General features: G+C 49.8%; 1 protein-coding gene across 6 annotated transcripts in view; it reads right to left on the bottom strand.

Annotated features, from left to right (window-relative positions):
• Positions 1-783: 783 nt before the first annotated feature.
• The window catches only part of PFKFB3 (6-phosphofructo-2-kinase/fructose-2,6-biphosphatase 3), a 40,088-nt gene continuing 20,276 nt past the window's right edge, over positions 784-20,595 (bottom strand). The window contains exons 2-18 of one of the 6 annotated variants that reach the window (XM_042052576.1): positions 20,049-20,171; positions 15,460-15,585; positions 15,076-15,172; positions 14,773-14,839; positions 14,564-14,638; positions 14,200-14,256; positions 12,370-12,494; positions 11,424-11,631; positions 11,006-11,152; positions 10,763-10,867; positions 9,650-9,779; positions 9,409-9,471; positions 9,187-9,251; positions 7,534-7,704; positions 6,510-6,532; positions 4,633-4,680; positions 784-3,682 (exon numbers count right to left, since the gene is read on the bottom strand). In XM_042052576.1, the coding sequence (XP_041908510.1) occupies positions 3,676-3,682; positions 4,633-4,680; positions 6,510-6,532; positions 7,534-7,704; positions 9,187-9,251; positions 9,409-9,471; positions 9,650-9,779; positions 10,763-10,867; positions 11,006-11,152; positions 11,424-11,631; positions 12,370-12,494; positions 14,200-14,256; positions 14,564-14,638; positions 14,773-14,839; positions 15,076-15,172; positions 15,460-15,585; positions 20,049-20,171 (1,637 nt within the window). In that variant the 3' untranslated portion in view covers positions 784-3,675. Of the gene's footprint in view, positions 3,683-4,632; positions 4,684-6,509; positions 6,533-7,533; positions 7,705-9,186; positions 9,252-9,408; positions 9,472-9,649; positions 9,780-10,762; positions 10,868-11,005; positions 11,153-11,423; positions 11,632-12,369; positions 12,495-14,199; positions 14,257-14,563; positions 14,639-14,772; positions 14,840-15,075; positions 15,173-15,459; positions 15,586-20,048; positions 20,172-20,595 lie in introns of all 6 variants that reach the window. The other 5 variants (XM_042052570.1, XM_042052593.1, XM_042052603.1 and 2 more) reach the window with 5 other exon arrangements.

Raw genomic sequence — 20,595 nt, 5'->3', positions numbered from 1 at the left:
ATCAGCCAGCAGGAGCCAAAGCACGGAGCTGAGCTGGGATACACAGCACTCACCACCTTTTAGCCCCTTTTGCTCCTCACAAGTTTTTAGAGATACAACTGCTGGAGCAGGACAGGCCTCCAATCCCACTGAAAGCATCCACACAAGGTGCGCTCCAGAAAATCACATCAAATTACACCTTTCCCTGCCTTCTCCCACTTTTTCTCAGGAACAGTAAATTAATATTAAATTAATTAATTACCCCCCCAACTTTACAGGGAACTTTACTTGCAGGTGGCAGCTGCTGCTTCCCTGCCTTCAGGGCAAAGCCAGCCCTGATCTCAGGGGACAGCTCTTGTCCAGCCCTTCATTCAGCACCAAATCATTTTAGCAGGTATTTGATTTCAAGAACTAGACCAGGTTTGAATAAAGGCCTAGTCCTGCCTCAGTTGCAGCCTAGATTTAGATCTAGGCAGGACAAATCACCTTTCTATTCAAGAGTGATGTAGCACTCTTGAGTTGATGTTGAGCTTGGGGGGCATTTTCTTGTCCTAAGTAGGTGTTAACACTTGTAGAATTCAGAGAATGGATTGAAAAACACCTTCCACTAGAGTCCAGGTTGCTCCAAGCACCCTCCAACTTAGCCTTGAACACTTCCAGGGATGGAGCATCCACACTTTCTCTTTTATGAGATTTTTCATTTATCAGGCACAGGAATGTGTGTGAGGCAGCACGGGCTGGCACATGGTGACCCTTAGGGCCTGGGAGCATAACTTCGAACACAAGGAAGAACCAGGTCACATCTGTATTTCAACAAGATAGTTTATTGGTCCAGCAACTGCAAAATATACAAATTTCTGAAAGGCATACCCTGTTTTTAAGCTGGCACAGCTTTACATCAGGCAGTTATTCCAGATGTATATACAGAACAGTTAACATCCCACAAATCAGAAACAAAGAAAAAGTAATCCCGAGTAACTACACCCTTCTCTCCAAGCTTTGCAGTGTACATTAAATAAATAAAGAGCGCTTTGCTATAAAAACAAAAAATTAAAAAAATAAATTCAAGTATCACAAAGGAAAACAAACTGGGAGGGAAAAAAAAAAAAAAGAGGGGGGAAAATAAATCATTGGTGTGGTTTGACGTGTCCTCTCTCCCACCCTGCCTTGGCTGTAGCATTCCTGCCCAGTCTTTGGCTCTGTTAACCAGAAACAATGGACAGCAAGTTTTTGGGGCAGTGTGATGGCACAGGGCTGACACCATCCCACCACCCCTCCAGCACGAGAGGAACGCAAGAGACCAGTTTTCCCATTACTGGTAAAAACACCATGTTCAAATTTCAGGTTTGTGTAGACCTACTGAGACCTCTATTACTAATAAAGGAAGAAAGTTTAGGGCCAGTATGGGGTTTTTTTTCTGTTTTATACATATGTATTTATATATATACACACACACACACAAATACACACCAAAACATCCACGCAATTACACGTGTACAGGATTGATCTTGGGGCAGCCAGACGTCATGTTTGTATTTGCTGGCTTATCTTTTTGCAGCAGGAGGATGAGAGATAAAACTCCCCCTGAAGGAGGCTGAAAAGAGCCAAGTGAGTGGCCTCCCCAAAACATTCATTCATCTGAAAGGCAGAGAAACCAAAAGCACAGGGAGAAGTCTGCTTTTAATGAGGCTATTAAAAAAGAAACAAAGCCGGGGCGGGGGGAAGTGTTCTTTGTTTTATCTGTACAGGAATATGATACACATATGCACAAGCTCACACAGGCAGGGCACTGCCAGGACTGCCACCCCCGTGGGACACGGGCTGAGCGTGGCCCCGGCGCCCTCCCGCCGTCGGTGCCGCTCCGAGCACGAGGCCGAAGCGCGAGGCACTGTGGTTCGCCTTTTCCCAAAGGAAAAACAGACCAAACCCACCCCCCAAACATCCACAAACTCACAAAAAAAAAAAATAGTCATAATTTCTCCCCCAAACCTCTCTGCTCCCAGCTCTGGGGATGGTGTTCCCTACACGGGACACTGGGGAAAGCCATGGGAAGGATGAATCCACCTCCAGTCCCCCAGCCCAGTGCTGGCTGCAAGGAGGGGTGGCTGCCTTCAGCTCCTGCCTCCAGCCAAAAAAATATGAGATGGGTATGGAGAAGATGCTGCACATAGGTGGGGAAAAAAACTCAAAATCCAACACAAAAAAAAAAATTTAAAAAAATTATTCAAAATCCACAGACTTTTGCACAAAGCAATAGTGGTTAATTGCCATTTTTAACTGCTGTCTCCTAGCCCAGGACAGGCTGCCAAAAGGGATCTTATGGATCAAACACGGGGAGGTTGGCTGATGGAGTCAGTCAGGACCTCACCCTGTTCCCCCCACCTCAAACACTGTAACTACTATTTTTTTTGTAGTCCCAGCTTTTCAGCATGCAAAATACAATTAAAAACAAACAGAAAAAGCTGCCTGTATTCAGGCTTCCCCTGTGAAGGGGCACAACTTGGAAAAACTAAAGTAGTTATGCTTCTGCCACAAATAAAGTGCAAAACCCAAGCAGTTTCTACATATACACATACACACACACGTGTGTGTATATATAAAATTTAAAAAATACAGACAAAACTGTCCCTTCTTGTGGCTTTTTGCAGTCAGACAGGGACTCCTGCAACCTGGCCAGACCTGTGGCCACCTCCATGAGAACCTCTGTGGCTACAAAATGCATCTAACTCAGCCTGGGGATCCAAACCCTTCCCAATATCTCCACTTCCATCTAAAAAAGAGGAAAGGGAAGATGAAGTACCAGCACAGCACCTCAAACAGTGCTCAGCCTCCCCAAAATTCAACCCATGCCTGAACTCAGATCATCCCTGGGTGCTCCCCAAGATGAAAGGATCAGCCAAGCCCCTGCTGGCGTGGTTCCTCATGCACTGCAGGCAGCTTTCAACCAGTTTTAGCAGCAGATCTACATTCTCTGCAAACCCCTTTAAGGTATGTTGATTTTAAAAAAGTGAAAGAATGGGTTTGTTTCTTTTATTAAACCCAGAAGTTCTTGCAGTGAAGGAGCTCACAGAGCTGCTTTCCTGGTGCTCACAGATCTGCGTGAGCCAGGCTGGCGTGTGTGACAGGCTGTAGTGTGGGTGAGGGACTGCAGCACAGCATGTTAGGGGCTTGTTCAAAATTAATTAACAATAATAATAATTAAAAAAATGCAAAACCCCTTTACCCACCCCTCCCTTCCCCCTATTTCTCTGCTAACCCCGCACCATCCACATATATACACACCCCACCCAGAGACGGATGGGTACCAATCATCTATACAGAAGATCAAAACCACTGAAAGAGAGGAAAATTAAAACTCCTGTGCGCTACAGAAGCACTTTACAGCTCGCTACGACCTAACAGGATGCTGGAGAGGAGAGCAAACGCTGCAGCCTGAAGAGCTGGTGGTGACCCCAGGGGGAGCCGGGCTCCTCCTCCGCTCTCCTGCATCCCTCCCCCCTCAGCAGCGCGGGACTTTGCGGATGAACGGGCAGCGTGAGTGGAGCCAGCCGAGGGTCGGCCTCGCCGCAGCCAGAGGGGACCAGTTTGTAAGCAAGCTTCGGGAATGGCGATGGGATGAGAAGCTGGCGGCGCCGGCGGCAGCGCCGGAGGCCTCGCGACGGTGCCCACGGAGTCACGACGGCTTCTGGGAGTTGTTCATGTTCTGGAATGAGAGGGGAAGGAGAGGCGTTGGGGGCTGTGCTGGAGTCAGGCCCCAGCCCAGCAGCACCTTCTAGGAACACATGAACAAGGGGACAAGGAGGAACAAACCACACACAGGTCACTAAAATGCACCCACCACAGAGGGGAGGACACTGCCCACCTGAGCAGAGAGGCAGGTGACTGACTCACCACTCACCCCCTCAAGCATTGCCTGGCTTTAATTACAGGGTTAAAATTTAGATACCTCTAAAAACTGAGCTGAACCCAAGGCAACCCTCCCACCCCACCCTGTCTGCACTTGTGAAGCTGCTCTTTGGTCAAGGCAAGGTGACAGGGGACCACAGTGCTCGTTCACGCAGCCCAATTAAACATCTCTCTCTTGCTCCCCTTGAGGGTGGGCAGTGTCCTCCCCACCTGCCAAGGACAAGGTCATTGTTTGTCCATCCTTGGCAATGCCAAGAACAGGCAGCTCCGACTGGCCATGCCAAGGATCAGCTACCACCAGTGGTTGAGCAGCAGCACAACTCCCCTGATGACACCCCATGAGGTACCACGGGCCCAAGAGACGCTCTAGACACAGTCCTGGTGCAGGGTGACAACAACAGGTACCCACCAGCATGTGATGAGGACCACAAAACCAGAGACAACCAGCTAAACACAAGCAGGACTAATCCAGAGGAGAGCATCTGCTCCAGGAGAAGCCCAGGGGACCACAAGGACATTTCCCAACTCACAGAACTACACAAAACAAGGTAGGGAAAAAAAGGACTAGGAAACAGCTAGGAAGGATTCTCTTTTTTTTTTTTTTTTAATGCTTTTACTACCTAAGCTGCCCCTTACAAGCACCAGGAATCCCAGCCAACTATGAGGCAGAGCAGGCTGAGCTGTTCTCTCTTATCTAAGGAGACAGGAGGAGGGTCAGGAAAAGCCACATGCACCACAGCCATTTACCTTGGAAATATTAGCAAAGAGAAAACTTTGAGAAAGTGACAAACAGGTCTTCTTTTTAAGCATGAAAAGTGAAGGGGAAAAGAAGGGAGGGGATCAGGTGACTGTTCAAAAGTGCACTTTGGATCACAAACCAAGCAAAAGGAAAAGAAATCATCACGCCAAGTAGTCCCATGACCCCCAGTCAGCTCAATCCCACAGCCAGGAGGACTCTGAGGTACTCAGCAATGTCCTGAGCCTCTCCAGGTGTCCCCTGGTCCTCCTGGGTGGGTGTCAAGACCCCAACAGTGAGAGCTGATGCAGTGAAGCTCCCACTACCAACCCAGGCCTACGGTGCAAGTTGTGAAGGAGGCACCTTCCACCTCCCCAACCCCCATTCAGGTGGGGACAGTGAGGGACCAAACAAGTGTGCAAGGCAGCAGCCTCCCAGAGCTAAAAGCAGTGTGAATGTCACCAAGCCTTGAGTTTGGCATGTCCTCATGGGTCCCACAAAGGCAGCCTCCTCTAGGAGGTGGAGACAGGTTCCCAGCTGCTGCCAGCCTACACCTGGCATGGGTAACCATCACTGACTGCTCCAGCACAATCTGACACATCCATCTCCCAAACTCAACACCAGAGTGTGTTTTCAGTGTCCCAGCCAGCACTGAGGCATGCAGTGCCTTTTATTACAATACAGATGGGAAAAAAGTGGAGAGATGGATGGACAAAAACTAAAATGCTTTCAGAGCAACCCAAGAGGATCAGGCATTTCATCAGAGGCTTCAGTGGCCATGAACAGCAAGTGAAGGTGCACAGGCATGCAGGCCATGCTGGGCAACAACCTCTACACTCATGCAGGAGCACAGTGATCTCAACCAACCTGTCCACCAGCAAAGCCAAGTGCAACACTCCTAACTTCCCTTTTCTCTAAAAGGCTTACTCTAAAAGGTGAAGAAATATGAGGTTCAACAGCTGCTACAGACAGGCAGGGCTGAGGTCTGGCCTGGCCGTGTTAGAGCAGATCCCCCTGTCTTCAGCCCACAAAACAACCCCAGACAAGGGATGCTCACAGGCCAATTTGAACTGGCCCTCAGAGGGCAAGAGGATCCCTGGGCACTACCCCAGTATCAGCTCAGCCCCAAAGTCTTCCAAGTCTTTGAGAAGACATCTGAGCACTGCTCAACAACTGCTGCTCTCAACTCAATGATGTAGCACGAATTAGTCCAAAGGCTTCAAATTTATCCCAGAGCTGTCCTGTTCCTGTTACTCAGGGATCTAACAGCACTAAGCCAAACTGCCAGAGCCTTGACTACTCATAATTAGTGCATTAAATGCTCAAGATGTCTTGCATGCTCTAGGTAGAGGAGGACAATTTGCAATTACTCTGCCCACGACATCTAGGCTGACTGTTTCCAAAATCCAGGTTTTGCAGAACTGCAGATGGCTGATCCCAGGATCATCCAGCTCCACAAAACACATTCCTGAGAAGGTCAGAAGCTTCTCAGATATCACTCTGGTGCCATCACTCAGACACAACTCAGAGACCTCAGGAAGGACAGAGCACCCAGGTCTCTCACCTACAGTACAGTGTGCTATCTCAGAGGAGACAACTCCAGGAAAACCCAGCAGCATCACCCATAGGCAACACCATCAGAGCACAAGCAAGAATTTGTTTAATTTCACAACAAATTTGGGATATTTCATCAAGCTAGGATACAAACAGCACCCACAGTCTCCTCTCTACTTTCCCTAAAACAAATCCTCCCCAAAACCAGCAAAACATCAACTCCAAGTTGTCCCCACCCCATCCAGATTTTGCAACAACAAAACACCCCAGCAGGATGGCAAGAGGCATGGAAAAAAGGGTTGGAAGGGCGAATAAGACGCAAGAAGGTACTTACAGGCATGCCTTCCCTAGTAAAGGCTGCAGAGAGACAGAGAACAGAGAGAGGTGTCAGTAACCCCGCGCCGCGCAGGGCAGAGGACAGTGGACAGCAGCAAGGGGCAGCCAGAGCTGGCAGAAGGTTTGTTGTGAGGCTCAACCAGCCCAAGCAGAGCCCTGGGAGCTGAGACAGACTCAGCAGTCCTGGGAGGCTCATGCAAAGCAACCAAGCAGAGCAATGGGGGAGCACGGAGCCATTCCTAACCTGCTCGGGATCTGGGTGAGGAGGGGAGAAAGGACATCACACAACACAGACAACAGGGAGAGGGGCTGGGCAATACAGAGAGATCCAACAGGCAGCTGGTGGGAAGGGCAGCATGGCAAAGGCTCCTATAGATTATACAGGACTCCTTAGTGAGCTTAGGAGGGAGTTTGTGCCTGGAGAAGTGAGCAGCAAGCAAGGCCTCTCTTCCTATGTCCCTTCATGGGTGGGTGAAAGAGGAGAGGACACATGAGCACCATGGCAGCTACCCACACGGTTTCACCCACGTTCACCACACCGAGAGCCTTCTACTCAATTTTGCCTATGGCTCCAGGATGAAGGAGACCCCTCCAGCCAAAGGTGAGTCTTGGCAGCTCCTCCTTAAGAGGAGCACAAGAACATTTGATTTATTGCCATGCCCAGGTCTACACCAGAGCCAAGCACACCCAGAGGGAAGGCACAAGCCTTTTGTTCCTGCTCACGCCAGGGAGGAGACTCCTCAGAAGGTTGATGCTGAATGGTGAAGGCACTAAATTAATGCAGCCTAGAGCTCAGGTTCTCAAAACCCAAAGAGGATCAACAGTGACCCAAGGCAGGGAGAAACAGCAGCCGTGGGAGGAAGACGCATCTCAGACAGCGGCACAGGTCATGACAAGTGCAAGCAGGCTCCTCAGCTTCAGGAGTGACAGGAGGACAACAAACAATAAAACGAGAACAACAACAAAAAAAGAAAAAAAAAAAAAAGAAAAGGAAAAAAAAAGAAAAGAAGAGTTCAACTAACTTGTCCCGGCATCTGCGTGGGCACTTCCTGAGGAACACAGCCTGGCAGGGCAGAAGAAACAGCCACATGCTCCTCAAAGCTGTTGATGCGAGGTTTTTTGGTGGGCTCTGGGCTTGCTAGAGGGGTAACGCTATTACGTCTCATGAGCGGGTTAGGTCCCTTCTTTGCTTCCTAAATTAAAGTGAGACAAAGAAAATAAAAGTAAATATAAAAAAATAAAGCAAAATAAAAAAAAGGAAGAAGGCGACAGTTATAAAGGAAAAAAAAAAAGAAGCAGGTTGCTTTGGTTTTCTTTTTTTTTTAAAGCGGCCTCTGCTTTTCCCCACAATCTGTCAATGAGCAAAGGATGCATTGAAAGGCTTTGGACACAAAAAAAAAAAAAAAACCCGATGCAAAATGTTCAAGAGCGCAGAAGGGGAGGGGAGAAAAAAAAAAGGCTCTGCACTCAGACACGAGACAGATTTCCTCCTCATCCGAGTCTCAGCTGACAAAAAAAGTAACTACAGGTAGCTAAATACACCCAGCAGCAATCAAGGCATGATTCTTCACAACACAGAGGTGCCCATCAGTCTCCTCCTCAAAGCTGGTCCCCCCACCCAGAGAGAGGAGTGAAAGCAAGAAGAGGGAAGATGAGCCAGCCCAGGCTGATTAGGAAGATTTGGGAAGTAGGAGCAGAGCAGCCAGCGAGGGTCGGCACTGTGCCAAGCTGCAACTCAAGCAAGGAGGGATGGAGACAAAGCCGAGCAGGGGCACCCAAGCACATGGCACATGTCTCACCCGAGGCCTTCCTGCCATCCCCAGAGAGGGTGGCAAAGCAGGGTATCAATGGCCCAATGCAGGGAGAAGGACTGGCTTCCCCCCTACAGCTGTGGGAAGGGACAGGCTGCTCAGGTGCTGCCACCTGACAAGGCCAGGAAGCAAAGGAAAGGAGATGTGAGCCAAAAGGGGAGAGCTCCAACTGCTCAGCATCACTTTGGGCTCCACCACCGCTATGCACAAGCTGGAAGTGTCCCAGCATCTTGGGACATGGGTGCTACCAGGGTCCCTGTGGCCCACTCTGGGTGGGTGCCCAGCCCTGACACCAAGTTGGCATCCTCCTGTTCTGGCCTCTGACCTCCAGTGGAGCTCTTGGCAGACAGACACAACCTTACAAGAACTTTTCTCCACACGAGGGGTCTCCTCCACAAAGCATCCCCAGCGCAGCACTGCCACCTCCCACCCTGCAGAATGACAGCCATGGGCATACCAGGAAAAAGACCCTCAGAGGCAGATGTAGGGCAAGCATTGAGCCCAGGCTCTGCCAGCCAACTGAGAGACCTGGGAGAAGGCACCTTCTCCATCCACGGTGCCATTCCCTGCTCAGGCAAGTGGGTGACCGTGCAGGTGGAAGTCAAAGACCAGGGAGGAGTTTTCCCTGGGCAAACACACTGGGAAGTAGGAACAAGCAACAGCCCTTTTCCCTTGGAAAACCCTCAACTGGCCACGACTTTGCAGAGCAAAAACCCATCTGATGCTCCCAGTCTTCCAGCAGCACTTCCAAGCACCCAGCTAAGCAATCTCCCCATGCCCACCCCAGGCATTCCCACTGCCAGCTGACCTCAGGGGACAGGAGGGGGACACCAAAGGGCAGCTCCAGGGAAAAGCAACACTCACCTCTGGCCGATCTCTGTGGGTGTTGACTGCTTCAATGTTCAGTGAGATGGATTCCACCCGGCAGCCTGCAGAAAGGCGCACAAAGACAGATGAGCAAACCCAGCAGGCACAGGATCTTACCAAGTGCCCCATCATAGATCCCTGCTTTTCTTCCAGAGGCAGGCTGGATTCAGGAGGAGGTGTAAGTCAAACCCCATGCATGTTGAGGAAGGTCTCACTCACCATAGGCTACCGGGGTCAGCTTCAACACCGTGTGGAGGGGACATTTCAGGTAGGGCATTTCATCTGCAGAGACAGCAAAGCAGGGGAGTTATCCCACCTCCTCTCCAAAGGCAGGCTCACACACCTTCATCCCACACCAAAGAGATGCAGGCTCCAGGATGTGAACACAATCTCCCCAGAGCTGTATCCATCATCCCTCCTCCAGCAGGGCCAATCCTCTTCCCAGAGTCAGGGATCTCACCTGCACTCTTGTCCAGGAAGTACGCCAGGAGACAGCGCATGACAGCCTGGTGGCAGATGACAAGGACATTCTCTTGCCTCTCCAGCTCCATGATGACCGGCTCCAGGCGCTGCACCAGGTCTTGGTAGGACTGGGACAGAAGGGAAGAGAGATGAGGCATGGAATCACAGCAACGAGCACCCCAAAGAAACAACAGTCCTTGTCTTGGTACCCCTGCTGATTTCACACCTCTGAGTAAACCAACAAATGCTAAAAAAAAAAAAATCCTCATCTTCAGGCTACTCTAGAACTTCTTCTGTCAGAGAAGGAGCCATTCACATCTCAGCGAATCACAGCTCAGTCCTGGAGAGTTTATTAAGGTAAGCAACAATAGCTTTGAAGACAGCACCTATCATCTTGAAATTTGATTTTATACAGGATTTCTAAGTTCTGAGAAGCCTGGAGCAAGCTAAGAAACCCCAGGGTTTTGAAGGGCCTCATAAAAAACCATGACAGGCAGCCAGAAGGAGCCCCAGACACCCAGAGTTGGTGGCTGATATCCCTACACATTCTTCTGTTAGAAACGCAGTCGTGAGGATGTCCCCCAAAATTTTTTTTGAAATATTTATGGGCATGACTTTCATTTGGGGGATAATTAGCTCAATTCACAGCCCAAAGTATCATCCAGAACTGATGCCAATTCCCAACTCATTGTGTCACACCCTGAAAGCAGACTACCAGGAACAGAGATATTACCATCAACCCTTAGGGAATGATGCTGAGAACAAGGTGAAAATTACTTTTTTTGGAAATGAAAGAAAATTGGGGCAGCACAACACCTCGAGTGGATATAATGATGGAGGTTGGACTATAAACCTCCAGGGACCTTTTCCTCTAATTTGCTAAAAAGTCAGTGGGACTCTTTGTTAAGTGACATATTTCTTAGTGAGATCTTCATATACACCAAGGCTTCACAAGAGCTCAAGGTAGAGGTAAATATGAGCCCTGATCCCTTTTAAATCTAGTTTCTTGGAGCCCTCACTGCTCCCCTGCTCAAGAGTAGAGGACAGAATGAAGACAGAAAGGACACATTTAAAACAAAAGTGACATCTGAGGGCCTCCCTGCAGACCTACCTCCCCAGAAGGATAACGGTAGTAATATTTATCCTGATCACGCAGAGCAAATTCCTCTGGATGTTGCTCCCTGATTTCTTCATAGGTCATTTCTTCACACACACCCTGCCAGGACAGGACATCCATGAGGTTACTGGACATGCTCAAGTCAAAAAGCATCAGTACAGACACCATGCAAAGCAATGCTTTCTTGCCAAGCAACAACCAGCTCCATCCAGCTGTTGTGGCTGCACAGATACTCACAGCATCAATTTCATTGAGTGCCTTCCACTGCTCGTAGGGCAGCTGAAGAGCTTCTGCTGTTTGGATTGTCCTCTTTAGCTGGCTGGTCCAAACTTTGAGGTCCTTCAGGTTCTGCTCTTCCACAAATTTGTTCAGTGCAACTGCAAACTGCGGGACATAAAAAAAGAGAGGTTGATTCCTGGTCCATAGCTTCCTAATGGGCCTTCTTCCCTGCGTCCCAGTAAGTGCTGTCTTCCATAGGCAGGCAGACCAGTCTTCTAAGGGGAAGGGCAGCCACATACTCATTGATCCCCAAGAGCTGCAGATGGATCCTCAGCAGCCCAGCTGTCATCAAACATGCACTTAACCCAAGGTACAGCATCTACTACAGCCAAATCACTCCTGGAAGCCACAGGGGAGCATTGTGGTTCTCCCTCACCTTCTTGCCCCTGTTGGAGAGGCCAGAGTCCCCTCCAATCCTGCCCTTGAGGTTGAACTCGCTCTCCCCGTGCCGACAGAGGTAAATGGTGCGGGGCTGGACGTGGATGTTCATCAGGTAATAAACAATCCTGCTCTGGATGTGATCCTGAACCCTGTTGACCAGGAACCGCCGGCCAACGTCGATGACTTTGATGAGAGAAAGTTCCCTAGGGACAGACAGAGACATCATTCTCAAAAGGCAGCCCTGTGAGTTCTCTGTCCACATGATCACCCAGCTCAAAGGATTTCCTGCAGGCTATTTTCAGCAGGGAGCCAACAGGTAACGGGGATTCATGGAGAGCTGAATAGCACCAGTGTAATCGGCACCCCTCCTCTTGCAGCAGTAAAGAGGATTAGACAGGACTGACAGGGAACATACTCCTCCCCAGGACAGGGATCAGGAGGACTGGGATAATCTGTGCAGGGCACACAAACGTGTTTGTGAGCAGTGGAAAGGCTGGGAGGTGCCTGCAGAGTCAGGGAGGACAGCAAAGCTCTTCCAAGGCACACAACAACCAGGCAGAAACCACAGGGCTTGCTCAATCCTGAGCTTTGAGCCAAGCAGTCCCTTCCTTTAACTGGGACAATGGCAAAAGCACCTCAACCACGCAAATTAAAGTGCTTTCCTAAAGCCTTTGTATTTAGGCCCACAGATCAAGGTTTAAAACAACTCATCCAAGCCCAGAAGAGCCTGGGAAGGCATCAGTGCCCATTTCCCTGGCACAGGACAAGGGGTAACCAAGATTTGCAAGAAAAAAGCCTGAATTCAAGGTGAGGCCTGGCCATAGATCATTCTAGAGCAGCCAGGTGTTTGAAGACAAAGCGAAATACAGCGCCACCCCTCACTGCTCCTCTCCTGGGAGAAGGCAGGTGTTCAAGGCAGCTCAGAAGTCAAGGTCTCTCACCTGTCATAGTCATCAGGGTCGAGGGGCTGGTAGCTGGCTTGGTAACAATTGATCCTCTTCATGAAGTCCTCCATGGCATCGGTGGAATTACAGTCCCGGTAATCTGGGCTGGACAATTTGACTTCCTGCAACAGGAAAGACACCATGCCACAAGGAGAGGTTAGGAGGCTTTCCAAGCCAGACAATGCTAATCTGGAATTTCAAAGCCCTGCCAAGAACCGGTGATTAGCTGAAACTAAGTGATGACTTCTTTACAGTCATCACTCATCATAGGACAGAAGAGAAGCAGACTAGGCCCAAAACCAAGCACAAAGTGGGAGAACTTGGTATAAACCATTTGCATGATTAGTACAGATGCTCATCAGTCCACTCCCATTCTCCCAGGAGTTGGGGTAGCACCTCACCACCCAGCAGAGCAGGAAAACTGACCTTCCTTATGGCTAAAAAAACCCCATCAGGTTCAAAGTCAAGCTGAGAATGGAAAGTGCATGAGCTTAGACAAGATGCTTATCTCAGCTCGGCAGCAGGCTGGTAGGATGGCAACATTCAACCCCTTTCCATGCATTATTTCCTGCAAGCTACTGGGCTGAAAAACACTAGAAATGGGCAATGTGAATATCTGCAAGCCTCATGGACTAAGTCCTGCCTGAACTAATCTAACAAGCTGCTTTTTCCTGAAGATTTGGGTTTGAACAGCAGCATTACACATTGGTAACTTCACAAGCAATCCTGAAAACAACAGGATAACACAATGGATCAATGCCTGTGGCAGCATCCCAGGCCTGGGCTGCATTTTCCACACTGATCCCAGCACTAAGAGCACCATTCATCTGCAGTTCCCCGTGGAGCAAAATCCCACGCTCAGCTAGGAGCTCATTTTCTCGCCCTTCAAGCATTAGTTTCCAAATAAAGGGATTAAAATCCTCCAAAAAATCCAGCTTAGGGGGGAAAAAAAAAAAGCAAACTGAACATTTGGTTGTGGAAAAGGCTGTGTGCAACCTCCCAGAAAGTTGGTCACTGGAACAACATGGAACAACAGCTTTCAACAGGAGCAAAAGACACTCTTCAGCCCCAGGCCCTGGCTAGAGGATTTGCCTCCAGTGAAGCCATGTTGGCTGTCACCAATCACCTCCTTATTTTCCATCTGCCGTAGCTGAGTTTCCAGGATGATCTCCTCCATGATCTTCCCAAACTGAGGTGAGGCTGAGCCTGTAGTTCCCCAGTTCTGTCAGGGCTTTTTCTTTCCTAACCCACTCCCTGGCTGCTCAGGTGATCTCTGTATTCCTCCTGGGCTGCCTGTCCTTGCTTCCATCCTCTCTCTGTAGGTTTCCTTTTTGTGTTTGAGTTTGCTCATCCACGCAGCCCTCCTGGCATTTTTGATGCCTGCTCCTTTGTTGGGAATGCATCACAGCTGAACTTGGAGAAGATGATCCATGAACACTAACCAGTTTTCTTAGGCCCCTCTTCCCTCCTGGGCTTTTTATCCCATAGTACTCCATGCCAAAATCTGCTGACATCTCACTTCACAACCACTGAAGCCCAGGCTGCCCTGGAGCTTCACAGTCCTCACCAGCCCCTCCTTGTTGGTGATAACAAGGTGCAACACAGGAGAGCAAACAAGGAGAGGTGCTATCACTTGGAGAAGGCAGTCATCATCAACACATTCCAGGAACCTCCTGGACTGCCTGTGCCACGCTGTGCTGTCCCTCCAGCAGATACCAGGGTGGTTGAAGTCCACGAGGAGGACCAGGGCTTGTGAAGGTGATGCCATTCATATCTCTCTATGGAGGGAAAGCAAAAGCAGGACACTTCCACAAGTTCCACACTTACCATAACGTTGGTGGCAACTACATTGGGATCATTGCAGACAGATTCGATGAAGAACACCTGGGAAGCAAAGCAAAGCTCAGCTGGAAGCCACCAACAAGGTTTGTAACATTCAACCAGCTCCTTGCACAACACAACCTCCTCCCTGCTTGACCAAGGGAGCTCTCCCTCAGCCCCACTCCCACCAATTCCTTCTCCAGGGCTAAGTACAGAAAATGAGGGAAGAGTTTCATATTTTTAATCAAACCCAGCAGTGAAATCTCCCTCACACAGGAGCAGCACAAGGATAACACAAGAGTGAAAGAACATACACCAACTCTACACTACACTGGACTTCACAATGCAGGCATCAGCCCCATGCACCAACCTTGAATCCGTTCTCTTTGGCAAAGTTTAGGATCATCCCTCTCCTCTCCCGTGTGGTATTAGTGGCATCAAAAACCTTTAAAAGCAAAATATCTCAATTAGCACCACAAAGGCCTGGTTTCCCAGTGAGCCCCTCCTCAGAGAAGGGACTGCAGAAGACCTTTGGGGCCAGCACAGCTGCCAAACCCCAGAGCACATCTCAGAGCTCACCGCAATCTGCCCTGCCTCCTCCGTCAGGTACAGCTTCACATCCCTCAGGGCAGCCATGGCACATTGCCTGCAAAAGAGGGGACAGACACATGGCCCTGATGCCCTCTGGGTGCATTGGTCACCCTGAAGTTACCAATCCCATAGAGGTTCAGCTTTGAGCTCTCAAAACCCTCCTTGGGTAGGAAGGGGAAATTCAAACCAGAGCCCAGCTTCTCTGTTCATCACCCCCAAAGTGGGTAACTGTGATCCCAGCCACAGGCTTCAGCACCCCTGTGGGATCAGGGAGGTGGTGCCCACACTCACCTCCTGACTTTCATGGCTTCCTCATTGTCAGGACGGAAGAAGTCATAGGAGCTGTAATGCTTCACAGCCTCACGGCGATACTCCCCAACGTTGAAAACTGGGTGGGAAAGGAGGAAAAAAAAAAATCAAAATGAGGAGCTTGACTCAGCTGTTCAGCTTCTGCAGTTAAAGCTAGGGGCCAAGAAATTACATCCTTAGAGCAAAAGGCTCATGGCATCCCTTGGTCTTCAAAGTGAAGGAGAACCTGGGCTGCTCAGGATGTGAAAATACAGATATTTGGCCTGTATCCCCCACCACCCCCCATCTCCCAAAGCACTGACCTCCCAGAGGAATTCCTGAGGACCACACCTCCTGCTCTTCCCTGGAAGCCAGTGAAAGCCTTACCTTTTGTGGGGACACCGATCCAGTTGAGGTAGCGAGTCAGCTTCTTGGAAATGTAGGTCTTGCCACGGGCTGGCAGGCCAACCATGACTATCACAGTGGGGGAATTGGCAAGCTGAGGCCCACAAGCTGCAAGGAAAAAGAACAGGAGCAGCTCTTAATTCTCCAGCTCATCATCCAGCATCAACCCTACAAGGCACCTGTTTTTATCCAGACTCCTTCCAAGTCCTTCAGCAGCTGGAGGACACCTGAAAGCCATGGCAAGAACATCCTGAAAGTAGGCAAGGGGCCAGCAGCTGGCCCAGGCTCCCTGGACAGCCTCTGTGCCTTGGTTTGCAACCAAAATAAAAAATAATTTTAAAAAATTATTTAAAAATCCAGGCAAGCACAGCTTTGCATTCCCATGGCTTGGCCAATTCTATGAAAGGATAGCCAAGGACTTTGGACCCAGCCCTGCAGCAGTGCTGCTGAAATACCAGGTCTGCTCCAAGATCTTCACCCACAGAGAGCATCTTCCAAAAACCTTTGACTAGATTTTCAGCTGACACACAACCAACTAACCGGATTTTCTGACGACAAACAAGGCAAGAGAGCAACAGAACTACCAACATTCAAAAGCAGATATCCAAGTGATTTATCCCTTTTTTCCTCATAAACCCAAGCTGGGTTGTTGGGTTGGTTTTTTTTTGTTGTGGTAAAGAGGGTCCATGTCAAACAGCTGGAAAGAAAATCCAGAGGCAGCATTTGCAGGACAGATGGGACCCTGCAGGGGATTTCTCACCCACCCCTCCATCTACCCAGGAGCCCAGAGACCTCATAGGAAAGGAATGCAGGGAGTGAGTGGCTGGTGGCAGAGCCATAAAACCCAGCTTAATTATGGCCTGGGTGGAGAGCTCTGCCTGCCTGTCACAGCTGCCTGAAGGTGGGACCAGGGGATGCCAGGGGCTACCGAGGATGGTGACAGGGCTGGGGTAGATTTTTCTCAGTGTGGATCTGGAAAAGGCAAACAAACTGAGAGGTATCCACAGAACATGCCCAAGTACGTGGGATTACCTTCCCCTTCAAAGAAAAGAAATAAATCCAACAGCTGAAGAAACCAAATTAAGGCTTCAAGGAAGAGTTATGGTACTTGGTACCCAGATGTCAGAGAAGAGCCACCCATCATCTTCACAAGTATCTGACCAAAGCAAACTCAGCAGGCAAGAGATTAAAAACTACCTAAAATATATTTTCTCTTTTTTTTCCCCCCTTTCATAGATTTCACATTCCTCAAGCTGGAGCTGCCCTCATGCTCACGCCCTTTGTGCAACTCACCCTCCCCAGTGCTGCATTTAAAAATCCCAGGGCAGCTCCCAATAGTTTTGGCACAAGTGCCAATTTTCTGTGCTGAGGTACAAGGGAGCTGTGCAACATACCCAGAAAAATACTTCCCCCACCCCCCAAGGCTCACATCCTCATCCAAGCTATGGGTGCAAGCCTGTTTTTACACAAAAGCCACACACTTATTAGATAAAGGGGGAAGGAGGAAGGAACAATATCTGAATAAGGAACCTCTCTCTACCTGCCAGTGGACAAAGGATCTCAAAGAGCAGAGCCAAGAGGATTTGGGGCCATTAAATAGCACTTCACGAGTAAAGGGACAATGCTGGGTACTGTTCATGTCCCTGTGGCTCCAGACAGCTGTGTCAGTCCCAGAGCTGGCACTGTGTGAGCATGCACATGTCACCTCCAAAGGGTGCTGCAAGAGTTAAGCATCCCTAATTCAGGAATCTTCCCCCAGTTTTTGCTGCCAGAGGAAAGATCCAGGTTCCCCTTGGACAGTGGAAAAGCACCTGGGAAGCACTTCCCAAAACACCATGGCATCAGTGAGCAACTTTTCATCAGGAATCTGAGCCCAAACCAGAAGTCTCCAGGAAACTTTGCATCAGGGATGAAACAGAACTCAGTGTTTTGCTCCCAGAGTTTCACAAAGGCCTCATTCATCATTTCCTTTTCAGCACTGCTGGGAAGCTATCAGGGATTTCAATACATATTCATTATGCCTTATCGACATCTAGCCAGGTAAGGCAAGGACAGGGATGACTTTCAGGCTCAATCAGAGGATATTTAGAAGGAGCTCATCGCTTTTGCTATTTGCCAGAAAGTCAGCTTCACCAGCCGGTAAAAGGAAGAGAAGAAGAAGGAAAAAAAAAAAAAAAAAGAACAACCAAAAAAAAAAAACCAGCACAAAGGAAGGAAATTTGCTTCTGTAAAAAGTCGGATAAAACAGCCACCTCCCCACTTCAGGCATTTTTACAGTCTCCTCATAAGTATTCCCCAAGAGCCCCCTACAAACCCAAACCGCGTGTTCCGTTAGTCCGATTGCCCTTTTCCCAGCTTCTTCCCGCTGCAATTCCAACACCTTCAGGGATGCCTGACCCTGCACTCTGCACCGCACGCACACGTGGAACCGCTACCGCCCCAAACCCTGCGCGCCGGGCATTAACGCGCCCATCCCCGGCGGGTGTTTCCACACCCACCGAGCCGGAGGGACGGGAAAAAGGATGGAAAAGAAGGAGAACGGCAGCGGCAGCCCCTTCCCTCCTGGAGCATCCCCCTCCCCTCGCCCGGCTCTGCCCAGCCAGCGCCTTCGACGGCTTGACTTTCCCAGCCCCTACGTGAGAGACGTGCAGCGTGACAGCAATTTAATGGATCGCCGTCAAAAGGCCAGCTGAAGGAATCACTGCAGCCGCCCCAGCCTCCCCTGGACGAGCAATCAGACAATCGCACTAATTATTTCACACCCAGGGAGCGTCCTTCCAGAGGATGCTCCCGCTCCCTCCAGGCATCGCGCTGGACGTGGTCTCCGTTATTCCTCCGTTCCCACCCAGCTTTGCAGCCCTTGCTCTTTGTTGCTGCTGAGGAATTAATAGCACCTCGCGTTTAAAATACCTTGAGTTAAAAAAGAATAAGCTAAAAAAAGGTCTAAATACCCGCTTTCCACGTTGCACAGCAAACGCTGCCCAGCATGGCTCGTTTCCGCCCCAAGAAAAAATAATTAGAAGCCACATTATGTTATTAATAAGCCCCTCGCTGCCTTAATATATGAAATATATTAGTTTTCTCCTCGGCCAAGAGGGAGGTGTCTCTGAAAAACCAGGTGAATGAAGTGGCAAAAAACCACTGCATGCACAAGGGATTTCTTTCAGAGGTGCCAGTCCTTGAGAAAAATCAAACCACACAGACACACGTGCAAAGCATTAAGCCCGGAGACGTTTTGTCCCACTCTAAGCAAAGCCCTTTGGCAACCCAGATGTGTAGCCTGTTGCTGAAATCCATTTCCTCGGCAGCTCCCGCTACAGAGCTGCCCTTGCCAGGCACAGGCTGCATATCCCAACATCTGCTCCAGGGTGCCTGACCCACAGCCACGGGCAACAGCACCTGGCAAGTTCATAGGATATCTATTTTTTAAAAAAAATTATTATTGTTTAGGAGGGGAAACTTTCCAGCCAAGGTAAATAAACATCAGAAGCGACTTTAAACGCCTGATGAAGACAAGCGTCGGAAAGACTGATTCACCCAAGCCACTTCCATCCCTCGCCAAGCTGCGAGTGCCACCCCCTCCATCCCGGCTCCGCACATTCCTGCGACGCTCATTTAGAGCTAAGAGTTGCACAACTGGCAGGCTGTCAGTGTAGCTGGTGGGCGAGTTAAAGGACCTGCCTCCTGAGCCTTCGGATTGGATCATGAATCAAGATTTGGTTTATAGTAACACCGGGATGACCCAAGCATTCGATTTATATATATATATATAAAACCACGGTTTCAACCACTCAAGGATCTTTCTGAGCTTCAGAGACAAGGGGAAACCACTGCAGAAGTTACAGCATTAATTTCTGCCTCCCCCTCCACCTGCCTCCTATCTCGTCCCCACAGGGTTAAGTGGTAAAGTGCAAACGGCTGGTGTTCGGTTGGGTTTGGCTTTTTTTTTTTCCTAAATCCATTGCCCTAATCCTCCCTCCACATCAAAAAAAAAAAAAAAAAAAAAAAAAGAAAAATTTAGCACACTAATTGTACGGGGTTTGAAGCAAGCTGGTCTCGTGTAAGGTGTCCTGTCACATGGCAGGAGGGGTGTGGAACGAGATTATCTTTACGGTCCCTTCCAACCCGAACCATTCATGATTCGGTCATTAACAAATCCCCCAAGCGAGCTGCTTGACACCGCGAAAATCCCAGCTGAGCTGGCGCCCGGGTGCGAGGTGAACAACCTGCTCCCTCTCCTTTTAATCCCAAGGCTGGGAGCGGAGAGTGGAAACTGGGCCACGCGTGTCCCAGCACCTCCCCGCATCCTGCGCTCGGCGGGGCCATGTGACGGCTGCACCTTCCTCCCGCTGCCAAGGGCTGGGAGTGAGTCACGGGATGGCAGCGAGTGGGATGCGGGCACGGGAGGATGCTGGGGCAGGGAGAGAAGGGAGGAGGGATGCTGCAGGGATGCTGAGAGGGCGCTGCAAAGAGCCCCGCCGGGGTGCGCAGAGAAAGGGGAGTGCTTCCCACCCATCCCATCCCTCCAGCCAAATCCCATCCCTCCGGGATGCTGCGGTGCCCGTACTCACAGCGGCGGGGCAGAGCCGGGCGGTTGTCATTGGGAAGCCAAATCTTCTGGATGCGGCTTTGCGTCAGCTCCATGGGCATTTTTAAAACAAAGGTCTTTTTGCGCTCCGCGTCCACCTTGATGCCTTTGCGGGAGGGAGGAGGAGGGAAAAAAAAAAAAAATGGGAGGGGGGGGGGAAGGAGGTGGCGGAAATATATAATAAAAAATAAATAAAAAGGGGGTTTTTTTGCAGTCAGTGGTTTGGGCGAGCGGCTGCGGCGCTTTCAGATGCTGCTCCGAGCCTCGTGAAGGTTTTACGGCAGGAGGGGGAGGAGGAGGAGGAAGAGGAGGGCCGGGGCTGCAGGGCACAAAGCCGGCAGAAGCGGCCCCAGCGCAGCCGCTGCGCGCTCGAGGGAACGAGGGCGAGCCCCGCCGCGAACCGCGATGGAAAAAAAAAAAAAATATATATATATATTTTTAAAATTTTTTAAAAATGATCTTCCCTTTTTAATTGGGAAAAAAAAATAAAACAAAAACAAACAATAATAAGAGAAGAAAGGCAGCAGAAT

The sequence above is a fragment of the Corvus kubaryi genome, unplaced genomic scaffold (assembly GCF_017639235.1).
Source record: "Corvus kubaryi isolate FWS band 111438036 unplaced genomic scaffold, C.kubaryi_AGA036_p1.0 135, whole genome shotgun sequence".
In the NCBI taxonomy this organism is placed as follows: domain Eukaryota; kingdom Metazoa; phylum Chordata; class Aves; order Passeriformes; family Corvidae; genus Corvus; species Corvus kubaryi.
This window is presented reverse-complemented; position numbering and strand designations above follow the sequence as displayed.